This window comes from Ursus arctos, unplaced genomic scaffold, assembly GCF_023065955.2.
Source record: "Ursus arctos isolate Adak ecotype North America unplaced genomic scaffold, UrsArc2.0 scaffold_9, whole genome shotgun sequence".
NCBI classification, from domain to species: Eukaryota; Metazoa; Chordata; class Mammalia; order Carnivora; family Ursidae; genus Ursus; species Ursus arctos.
Genome location: NW_026623111.1, coordinates 61,326,551 through 61,339,166, shown reverse-complemented (window position 1 = coordinate 61,339,166; position 12,616 = coordinate 61,326,551). Strand labels below are relative to the sequence as shown.

Below are 12,616 nucleotides of genomic sequence, written 5' to 3'. Positions count from 1 at the left end.
TAATATACAATGTCAAGATTGAGAATGTCCTTGGTGGAAGAAGGCATTTGAGAGGGTTAGAAGAGTGGCTTCAAAGATATTGTCAGCCTCCTTCTTAGGCTCAGTGGTGAGTACGTAGGGGGTTATTATTTTTAAAATTCTGCATATAGGTTATCAACTGTCTTTTATATGGAAGATTTGCCACTAAGAGTATATAATCCTATTTTTTAAAAAAAGTCCCCAAACTCTAGAAAGTTAATTTCTTGTCTTCCTAGATTAGAAATCGAGTAATAAGTTCATCAAGTGGAAAAAAATTATGTGTGGCTCTCCAAGCGCATTTAAATACAGCAACAGCAGCAGCAGCCGTGCTAGTAGTCATCGCTTCACCCTAATTATTGATGGCAGTTGAAGCAGATTAGCAAAGGGAGCCAGAAGACTAGTGACCCAGGTGTCATCTTTCTTCTTCTGTGTTGTATGCTTTGCATGTTCAATCTGTGCTGTGTTGGGAAAGTGAAGCCAAGAGAAAACCCAAGCACTAATAATAGGGAGAGAGAAAAAGAGAAAGAGAAAGACACAGAGGCTGAAAACAAGGAGAGAAAAAATTTAAAATATGCTTCACATTTTTGGAATTAATTAGAAAGTGAATCATAAACCAGTGTTTCACTGGCAACATGACTGTGGATGAATTATTTATTCAGTTGAAACACACAACCTATGTTCACAATATTGAACTGTTTTGCTTATACACCTTGAATGGTGAATGAGGGGAATTATCTTAGGAAGGGCCCTGACAAACTCCATGAAACCTGAGCTCGTGAATCTTCCTGATGAAATCTTGAAAGGCAAGCCAGTTCTCTGCTTCTATTTTTTATTTATTAATTTTTTATTTTTTATTTTTTAAAGATTTTATTTATTTATTTGACAGAGAGAGAGACAGCCAGCGAGAGAGGGAACACAAGCAGGGGGAGTGGGAGAGGAAGAAGCAGGCTCCCAGTGGAGGAGCCCGATGTGGGACTCGATCCCGGAACGCCAGGATCACGCCGTGAGCCGAAGGCAGACGCTTAACGACTGCGCTACTCAGCCGCCCCTATTTTTAATTTTTTTAAAAAAGATTCTATTTATTTATTTGAGAGAGAGAGTGAGCAAGAGAGAGAGCAGGAATGGGGGGAGGGGCAGAGCGAGAGGTAGAAGCAGACTCCCCACGGAGCAGGGAGCCCAATGTGGGACTTGATCCCAGGGCCCTGAGATCATGACCTGAGCTGAAGGCAGACACTTAATGGACTGAGCCACCCAGGTGCCCCTAGTTCTCTGTTTTTATACTAAGTTTCCAAATCTAATTCTACTTCCCTAACGGTAGTTTTGAATTTGATGACCACTGTGGGTAAGTACGTTTTCTGACCTGATCTATGGCAGGAACACCTTGCAATAAGACTTTGTGTAGATGTACTGAATGTTTCTGGAACTCTCATCACTTATAGCAGAGTGATGCTAACTCAGATTTCACAAGCCTCATTCTCACAACCAGCTAGTAAGGATCCTTGTGTATCTCTAAATTACTGGGCACGTTTAACACATTCTTCTTTGCAAACTAATTCTAGCCTTGAACAATAGGAGTGGGAATAAGCAGGGTGGTACTGTACATACATGTTATTGATGTGGCTTAAAAAAGAGTGAATTCTTCTGGGTATTAACCCCAAAGATACAGACGTAGTGAAGAGAAGGGCCATATGCACCCCAATGTTCATAGCAGCATTGTCCACAATAGTCCAACTGTGGAAGGAGCCGAGATGCCCTTCAACAGATGATTGGATTAAGAAGATGTGGTCTATATAATACAATGGAATATTACTCAGCCATCAGAAAGAACAATTACCCAACATTTGCAGCAATATGGACAGGACTGGAGGAGATCATGCTAAGTGAAATAAGTCAAGCAGAGAAAGACAATTATCATATGGCTTCACTCATTCATGGAATATAAGAAATAGGAAGATCGGTAGGAGAAGGAAGGGAAGAATGAAGGGGGGGTAAACAGAAGGGGGAATGAACGATGAGAGACTGTGGACTCTGGGAAACAAACCGAGGGCTTCAGATGGGCGGGGGGTGGGGGATTGGGATAGGTTGGTGATGGGTATTAAAGAGGGCACGTATTGCATGGTGCACTGGGTGTTATATGCAAATAATGAATCATGGAACATTGCATCAAAAACTGGGGATGTACCGTATGCTGACTAATATAACAAAATAAAAATTATAAAGAAAAGAGTGAATTATTTATTATAAAAGATTACCACTAATAATAAGAAAAAGAGAATCCACCAATTTTCCCCTTTTAGCATAAAAAAATTTTAATAATCATCTGCTGTTAGGTTAGAGAAAATGATTTTCATTTAGTGAATTCCAACTTAATATTTAAGTATTATGACACCACATCATCCCTGTCCTCTTTGACTCCCACTAGTCTGCTGCAACAACAAAATTCATGCTAGACTAACAGTCACAGAATTTTAGAACTAGAAAAGGTTCAAGATACCATGTCATTCAACTGAACAATAACACTATATTTGGCATGGTAGTTAAACAAAATTTCTTTTTGAAAGAAACACTAGAAAAATAAAACTGAATTTTTCCCATAGACCATCATTGAGAAGGTTTATTAGCTCCCTGAGTTCGAGAAAGAATTCACTTTTTAACAGCTGGATTTGGGCATATGTGCACAAAATAATAATAATTAAGTCAACTATGTTCAAGGGGGACAGGACACTGCAGCATGGAGATTATAAAGGAACAATATTTATAAATTTGGCAACCAGTTTTACACTAGGAAACCAAAAGCAATTTATGTAGGAGTTTGGCATCCTAAGTTCTCTCTAAAATCTATGACTAATTTCTCAAGTGGTTTAATTTCTCATATTTAATCACTCTACTTCCTACTTCAAAATACTGATGAGAGCATTTGGTTGCATCTAATGCTCCAAAGGGATCACGGAATAAAATATGCCAGTGAGGTTTGAAGAAGGCTGGTTGTGTAAAGAGCAATGGAACAACTTACAAGATTTAAATGGAAAAATGTGAGATAAATTTGTCTTCTCTTCTTGTATCCTTTCAGAAGCTGGAAACTATTATTCTCTTGCCTTTTTGTCACTCCAGGGCTACTTTTCTTTTTTAATTTTTTTTAAAGATTTTACTTATTTATTTGAGAGAGAGAGAGAGAACAAGTGGTAGGAGGGGAGGAGGAGTGACAAGCTGACTCCCCACTGAGCAGGGAGCTGACTCAGGGAAGAATCCCAGGACCCCAAGATCATGACCTGAGGCAAAGTCAGACGCTTAACTGACTGAGCCACCTAAGCATCCCAGGACTACTTCTCTCAATCTAGTTATTTTGGAACCCATTCATAATTTCTGCTATTTTGCACCTGCTGTATTGCCTTTGCCCCCAATTTTTCTTCTCACCAACTATACTCAACAGTCAGCACTTTCAGGGTTTCAAGTTAACTTCTTCCATAGAAAGAATACATTTGATAATAATAATAATCTTTGCACGAAGCTCTCATATACATTATCCCACTTCATTCTCAAAACAAAGTAGCAGGGTTGATACAGAGATTTCCATCCTGTAGAGGAGAAAAGAGAAAGCTCAGAAAAGTGACATGGCCTGCCCAACATCAGAGCTAAATAAATGATTGAACAGGAATAGAAGTGAAGTTTCTTCTCACAATGCCCAGCATGATTTCTTAAAGCCACCTCTTCTCTTTAGATGTATCAGGCTTGTCCCTGTTCATCACTCCTTCTCTCTTCTCACTCTTCCCTCCCACATCTATTTCCATGCAATAATGTTTATGAGCTTGCATCCAAACTGCTGTGGACACAATCTTAATTCCAAGGGACTTCTGGCAAGCTCCAAAGGCCTTGCAGTGCCTGAATTTTCAGTGACACCAAGTACCAACTGAGACACTTACGTGGAAATAGTATATAGCTGATGAAACAGGTTTCTGGTGCCTTTGCTAGCAGTGAGTCTGTAAATTTAAAGATGTTCTCCCTTCCCTTCTGAAAACAGTGAATCCATGACTGTCACTAAATATTTTGTCTTATTATCTTTCCTTAGAGGCTGGAGTATTTAGGTTCCATAGGTCAGTCTGGGAAAATCATATACAATTTAAATTTACATTAAAAATATAGTCAATTATTATGATTCCTCTCAGTCAGGGAAGCGCCAGGAAACTACTATAGGTAACTTAAATTGAGGAAATTTAATACATAAATAATGAGTGATGGAATTGTGGAGAAGCCAGTCGGGGATGGTAAAGCAATTGCAAGAAGTTACTATCACTTCTGGCACTAGAAGGACAAAGAGGGAAAGTCTTATTATCAGAGACTGGAAGCCATGACTGGTGGTGGGAACACTAGAACTAGGCAAAGGCTTTCTAGTGAGGAAAATAAAAAAAACACAGAAAACACCAGCCATTGTAGGAAGATGCCACCCAACGATAAGCTAGTAGAGGAGAAATACCCTGGCCTCTCTCATCCCTGTTCTCTCCTGTCTCCACTTCAACCCCAGGCCTTGCATGTACCAAATAGAAGCCAGTTGGCAAGTTAAGTCTGAGAAACATTTTGTGGGTGAAGGGTCAAAAATAAATATTAGTAAACAGACAGTGACCAACCCACTTCCCAAGGCATAAAAGAGAAATTTAGAGTTGCAAACTGATTGCTAAATTATGTTCAATTTACTTTTCTTTTATATAATAAAAATCATCTGCAAATCTCTGAGTAGCCTAGACAATGTAGCATTTGGTACATAATGCAGTTGGTTAGTGAAAATCAGGCAAAGTGTAGAAAGTGATGTAGCATAAGTACTATCATATTTTCTCATTATACACTTTAAGCCACAATAATGGATATCATTACACAAAAATATGTACTATAATCATACAATTAATTTGGACTGTATAAAGAAAGTATTTACTTAGCCTGTCAATATATTTATACTTCCAATTACATATTCATTATATAAGCATTCACTCAAGACCTACTATGTGGTACACGATTTGCTAGTCCCTAGAAAAGCAAGTCTTTTTTTATCAGACTGGGTCATGTCCTCAAAAAATAGAGGATAGGAATTAAGAATAAAGTAAGTAATACACATACTACATAGATAGATACATAGAGAGGAGTACACAAATAAAGAAATAATTCATTTTTTCCAGGGGAAACGGAGTCAAAGAAGACTGTGCAGAAGAGAGGATCTTTGCACCTAATCTGAAATTATAGGAAAAATTCAAAGCAAATGCTATGTCTCTCTAAAGCCTTCCCATACACACAATAATCTTACAATGATTGCTTATATACTACCTTCTGTATCAATTATATGCTGAATCATCTGCTTACTTCAAGAAAGTGCTTGAAAATAACCCCTCATATTTCTATCCACTTGGAAATGTAAGAAACCTAGCAGAGATATTCACAATTCTTTAAGCAGTACATGCTACAGTATTAACTCCTTTTTCTGCTTTTCCAAACCCTGTCCCCTTGCTATCCTGCTTCCTACATACTCCTGAATATTTTACAGCAGTGGATCTTTGTTGTAACTTCTTTCCCAAAACAACCCAAGAGTCATACAGATCTACAATTCACATTGACTCAAATTCCTTGAGGCTGTAATGAAAGATTTTCTTCCTTCTCCACATTTGGAAAGGGATTCAGATAACATTTTGTATACTGGAAACTCTATGCAAGACATCAATGAACTTGTTAGCCACTCTCTTACTAGAAAATGTGATACCTAAATCCTACTGCTTGTGTAGACCTTCTGTGTTACAAAGACCCTAAAAATATATGGTGATGCCTATCTCAGATTCACTGCTTGGGACACTACATACCTACTGCCAGGAGTGAGGTCATCTTCTAGGATAAAAACCAGTCTCAAATTTCACAAATGTTTACCCTCTTGGGTATAGCTATCTGCTGCATACATAGCATATTACATAGCATAGCTTCTAATCCAAAGCTTCTATTGCATCCACTTTAAACTAACCTTCCAGATCCATGACCTTTGTCACAAGAAGCCAAAGAGGCTTTGTTCTCCTTTAAAAAAACAAAACAAAACAAAACAAACAACTGCCAACCCCCCAAAAAAATCTTGTAGAGAATCTCAGCCTGAAGTCTTCTTGGTAATCATAAGCCCATAAATTTTTATGCTATGATGAAAAAGAGATCGTTTTAGGTGTGAACACAGATTCATGAAGACAAAGAAAGGCCCATTGCTTAATGTGAGTCAGTTCTGCCCTGACTCGGTTCTTGTCTGCAGCTGCTATTCTGATTGAGGTTTCCTCTACTTTGGTCTTAAGCACCTCTTTGACTTGAGCTATTTCCCACATAGTCACAGCATTCCTAAAGACCCAATCACATTCTAATGGCAGCCTAAAAAAGTATTTTATTCTTCTTTGCCAACAGAGAAGTCTGGGCTTTCATTGAACCCAACCTCTTTGCTCCTGTTTCAATGCAAGGGGAGTTTCATGCCTGTCTTATGGCCACTGCCCATTGCCCACAAACTCAATGCTAACTTCAAAAACTTTTTTTCAAAATTGTTAATCTCACATCTTATGTAGATATACACTGTCACTAGCCAGAAAAAAGGTGGGTTTGGAATATGCAGTAACATGAGAAAGTAGAACATTTTTCTTCACTATCGATTCTTGCTCACCCACTGAATCTATAATCTTTGGTGTTGTTTATGATCATGGACACTGGAAGAAACAATGAGAGTTTATGACCCCAGGAAGTATAAAAAATGCTTATTTGTTCATTCATTGATGATCTGTTATATGTCAAGCAATTCCTTTATAATATAGCTATTATAAACTGTGTTGCTCTCCAAACAATTCAGGCATGGAAATGCTTTGGTTCAAACTGCAACCAAAGTAATGGCCATTTCCCCTTTCTGTGTCCAGCTAGTTGCCTCTGCAAACTCTTTTGTTGTTGCCTTACTCTAAGATTTAGCCTCAAATTTGGATTAAACAGAATTAATCAAACAAACAAGACCTACTCATTAATAAGGTGCCTCTTCTTCCCAAATGTATGGGTTCAAGGGTCTTCTTCATTTTGCTTTCCTGGCGCATGGAATGAGTAAACAAAAGAGATGACAGTACCAATGGTAGATAAATAATTGATGTGTGAGTTTAATTCTGTGTGAGTTGGTCTATTTTGTCATACTTGCCCCATTTGTTAAGCCTATATTTTAGGAAGTCCAGTGAAGACATAATGTTCCTATGGAAGAACAAAATGTACTCACATTTTGGTAGTTCATGCCCTTTTCAGAAGAACCTATCATAAAACAATCAACTGACTGACTCTTTTAGAGCTATATCATCTCAATGCTCACATCCCTGTCCACGGAATGAGGTATAACATAAAACAGAAATTTCTTTTCTTTTTTTTTAAAGATTTTATTTATTCATTCGACAGAGATAGAGACAGCCAGCGAGAGAGGGAACACAAGCAAGGGGAGTGGGAGAGGAAGAAGCAGGCTCATAGCGGAAGAGCCTGATGTGGGGCTCGGTCCCAGAATGCCGAGAATGCCGGGATCATGCCCTGAGCCGAAGGCAGACGCTTAACTGCTGTGCCACCCAGGCACCCCAAAACAGAAATTTCTGAATGGGAATAATACTGGGAGATAATGCATAGAGTTGATCAAAACATCAAGAAACTAAAATCTTATCTTAAATCTTAAAAACTTTTTAATAAAAACAGAGATAACTGCTAAATTACAACCAAAAATAGTTGCTATTCAAGCTGTGTTTCACAAATCACATGGCGCTAGTTAAGACCTGTATACCTTCATTGGAAGAAATACCATGTACATATTGTAGATGAGTTAGATATAAGTCGGACCTGGCTAATGATATAAGAAAAGAGACTACCTAATTACAACAGAATCAACTTTGGTGTTGGAGTCCCCAGGTAATTATATGCTAGAAAATTGGAAAGGAAAGTTGTATAAAATATATATAATTCTAGGCTTATAGGCAGCTTATGCACAAGTGGTGCTAATAAAATGTGATTTCTCTAACCATCAAAGAAATATCCCAAATCTTACTTTATCAGGATGGCATAAAAATTTCTTAACGTATCTAGAAATGCAATTTAGGATTTATTGAAACCAGTAACTAAAGGGTTAATGGGACTAATCTTAGCTGCAGACTACTAAACCAGCTGCAACTTTTACTTAGACCTTTTCATTTGCTTTTAAATTTCCCAGACTTCCCTCCTCCTCTTCCAGAGAGTCAGATTTGAGGGTTGCTCTCCTGTCTCCTTATTTGGCTGCCTCTTAAATAAACCCTTTCCTTGCTACATAACTCAATGTCTCAATGATTGTCTTTGCTTTTTATCTAGCAGATGAACTCCGGTTCAGTTTACATTATGACAAAGGCAACAATGCAATCCAGTGGAGGAAGTATGATTCCCCCCCTCCCCCAAAATGGTGCTAGACGAACAGAATATCCATACAGGCAAAAAATAGCTGAATCTCCACCTCACAACTTACACAAAACTAAATTCCAATGGACTGCATATCTAAACATAAATTGTAAAACAGTAAGGCTTTCAGAAGAAAACACAGAAGAACCTCTATGAAGAAGCACTAACCATGAAATCTAAGAACTGGATAAATTGGACTATATTAAAATTCCTACTTGGTATCAAAAATCACGAGAGTGAAAAATCAACCAATAGAGTAGGATGCTATTCACCATAATTTATCTGACAAAGGATTCTTATCCAGAATATATATTTTTAAAAACTATTAAACATGATAGCAAGTGTTGGTGAGGATGTGGGAATGCAAACTGGGACTGCCACTGTGGAAAACAGTTTTTTGAGTTTCCTCAAAAAATTAAAAATAGAACTACCCTATGATCTAGTAATTGCACTACTGGGTATTTACCCAAAAAATATAAAAACATTAATTCGAAGGTATACATGCACCCCATGTTTGTTTTTGTTTTTAAAGAGTTATTTATTTGAGAGAGAGAGAGCACAAGCAGGAGAGACAGACGGGAGAGAATCTCAAGCAGACTCTGGGATGAGCACAGAGCCTGATGCAGGGTTTGATCTCATGACCATGAGATCACGACCTGAGCCAAAACCAAGAGTCAGATGCTTAACGAACTGTGCCATCCACCCCGCATCCCTATGCTTATAGCAGCATTATTTGCGATAGCCAAATTATGGTAGCAGCCCAAGTATCCATTGACAGATTGGATAAAGAAGATGTCGTATATATACACAATGGAATATTATTCAGACATTAAAAAAGAATGAAATCTTGCAACAACATGGATGGAGCTAGACAGTATAATGCTAAGTGAAATAAGTCAGTCAGAGAAAGATAAACACCATATAATTTCATTCATATGTGGCATGTAAGAAACAAAGCAAATGAGAAAAAAAAATAGAGGCAAACCAAGAAAGACTCAACTATAGAGAACAAATTGATGGTTAGCAGAGTGGAGTTCAGTGGGGTATGGGTTAAATAGATGAGGATTAAGGAGGTCACTTGTTGTGATGAACATAGGGTGTTGTATGGAATTGTGAAATCACTATATTGTACACCTGAAACTAAGATAAAACTGTATGTTAACTAACTGGAATTTAACATAAAAAACAACTATTAAACATTAATGAGATAAAGACACACAACGCAATAGAAAAATGAGCAAAAGACTTAAACTTTACTTCCCAAAAAGAAAACAGAGATTGGCTAATAAGGATGTAAAAAGGGTGTTCAACTTCTTTATTCATCAGGGAAATGCAAAATAAAACTACCTTGTATTACCACTACCCACACACAAGAATGGCTAAAATGAAAAAGATGAGAAATACCAAATGTTGATGAGAATGTGGAACTAAAACCATGCCCCACTGGGTTAATGAGGTTGAAACTAGCAAAAAGTTTAAAGCTTGTTTTTCAGAAAACTGTTTTTTCAGACTCCACTAACAAATCCACTAGCTGTCTCTAAGGAAGCCTGGACTCAACGTCAACTGGTTCTAGTCTAGGAACAAGTAAGGCCCTGCATTTCTTATCTGAAATAAGCCCAAGACTCGTCTAGTTTACACCTGCTCTCAGAGCACACCCATACCCTCTTCTCCTTGTCTTAAGATAATGTCATGATCTCCCGATCATGTCCCAAAGTGGACATGCCGTATGTTACACATATGTTTGTTCAATGCATATGTTCCATCTTTCCTCCTGTCTCACCACCCTTTTCATCAATATGTATAAATCTCAATCTCTATGATTATAAAAAAACAAAACAAAACAAAACCTTGTTCTTTCCTCCCTGGGGAGACAAATTTGAGGACTGTCCTCCCATCTCCTTATTCAGCTGCTTCACCAATAAACTTTCCTTGCTGCACAAGGGTCAGACAGATTTGGGTTCGGTTATAGAGCAACCACTTTGGAAAACTGAAAGTATTTCTAAAAGTTGACCATCATAATATCTTCTGATATTATGTAATTCTAATCCTGGGTAAATATGCGTATTTCTACAAAAGTCATGTTTGAGAACATTTAGCTACACTACTCACCGTATTCCCAAACTGGAAATAATAGAAACCACCACAGTAGAATGGATGAATAAATTGCGACATATTCAGGCAACAGAATATCAAACAGGAAAGAAAATGAAGAACGCCCAACTACACACAAGGTAGCTGAATAACGTGGAAAAAACCTCAACAGAGAAAGAGTGTATGTACCATGATTCCATTTATAGACTTTGTTAGGTATGTAGGTGATGGGTGCTGGAGTAACCAGAGAAATCTAGGTGATGGGTATTGGGAGGGGATCTTAAGTGGGTATTCCTGGGGTGTGTGCAATATTGTAGTTCTTGATCTACGTTCTGGTTAGATCAATATCTGGTCTATTGAGCTTGCCAAAGTTTACCCAGATGTATCCAAATTAAGAAGTTATAATTGAAACAAAAGAATAGTGGCAGCAACAGACGAAACAGTACATTTAAAACCAAGGAGATCATAATGAACTCCATGTCCCCACCCCCTAAACCTTGCGCACGCACCCGCAAAATAACATGAAAACCTCATTGGCTGGGAGTAGGTGGCGCACTTCTGAAAGCCGCATCTTAGCACCGCCCCTTCCGCCTCCAGGTCATCCTGCCTTCCCGCGTCTACAGCGTCCAGCCTCAGGACTTCAGCCCCTTGGACCGAGTCCTCGAGGCAATAAGTGACTCTTGTGCTTGGTGGCAGCCTTTTTCTCGTTCACCACAATCCAACTCCAATTTTCTACCGGCCGCCATTATGAACATCCGCAATGCTCGGCCAGACGACCTGATTAACATGCAGCACTGCAACCTTCTCTGTCTTCCTGAGAACTACCAGATGAAATACTATTTCTACCATGGCCTTTCCTGGCCCCAGCTTTCTTACATTGCTGAAGACGAGGACAGGAAGATTGTGGGCTACGTCCTGGCCAAAATGGAGGAGGACCCAGACGACGTCCCCCATGGACATATCACCTCGCTGGCCGTGAAGCGTTCACATCGGCGCCTGGGTCTGGCGCAGAAGCTAATGGACCAGGCCTCCCGGGCCATGATAGAGAACTTTAGCGCCAAGTACGTGTCCCTGCACGTCCGGAAGAGTAACCGAGCAGCTTTGCACCTGTATTCTAACACCCTCAACTTTCAGGTTAGTGAGGTGGAACCCAAATACTATGCAGATGGGGAAGATGCTTATGCTATGAAGCGGGATCTCTCGCAGATGGCAGATGAGCTGAGAAGGCAGCTGGAGCTGAAGAAGGGCGGGTATGTGGTGCTGGGCTCCAGGGAAAACCGGGAAACCCAGGGAAGCACGCTTCCTAGTTCCGAAGAGGATGGTCAGGAGGAAAAGAACCCCGCTGCGGATGATAGTGGCAGTGACAGCAAGGAACCCAGCGAGTCCGCAGAGAGCACCGATGTCCAGAATAGCTCAGAAGATTCAGATTCCACCTCCTAGAACCTGTTTAAGGTATTCTGTCCTGATCCAATCCCTTCCTACTCTAAATCCCTGCACCATACCTTGGCCTCCCCAATCCCATCCTATCCCTTTCCATTCTAGTCCTGCTGGACCACCTGGTAACCTTGGGGAGGAGTGTTGAGTGGTTGGAAGAAACTAATTGGTCGTTATTGGAAGTTAATAGGACTCCCACTTATATGCTAAAAGTAGTTTCAGTAAAAGAAACCAGTATTTATCCAGGTTTTTTACTGTTAAGTGTATTTCAGGGTATCCACGTAGTTGGTGAAAGAAATTTCTTCTTTACAGAATTACAGCTAATAAACTCAGAAAGAATGATAGAACTTTAAAATCACTATTTTGCAACTCCTGATGAAATCGTAGATTTAGCCAACTGTTGTCAGTGGCTAATGACTACTAGATGAAAATTGAAGCACTTTGTAATTATGGATCAGATTGACAACACTTGAAGTCACTGGGCAAGTGTAACGCCACTAAAAAGAAGACAAATGTTATGTGCCTCCTAATGCAATACAAAGTGCACAGTAACACCTATGAACTACTCTTGCCAAAAGAAAATGTATGTCTGTGTGTGAAATTAATCTTGAATCCAAACAAGGCTTTAGATCTTACTAAC

General features: G+C 39.1%; 1 protein-coding gene across 1 annotated transcript; it reads left to right on the top strand.

Moving 5' to 3' along the window:
• The first annotated feature begins 11,191 nt into the window (after positions 1-11,191).
• NAA11 (N-alpha-acetyltransferase 11, NatA catalytic subunit) lies at positions 11,192-11,982 on the top strand. The gene has a single exon (XM_044388033.1). It carries the CDS (start codon positions 11,290-11,292, stop codon positions 11,980-11,982), a length of 693 nt encoding a protein of 230 aa, XP_044243968.1. The 5' UTR covers positions 11,192-11,289.
• Positions 11,983-12,616: the final 634 nt, after the last annotated feature.

What these genes read in the sequence shown, in the direction of transcription:
- NAA11 (XM_044388033.1), top strand. Translation starts at nt 11,290, where the DNA reads ATGAACATCCGCAATGCTCGGCCAGACGACCTGATTAACATGCAGCAC.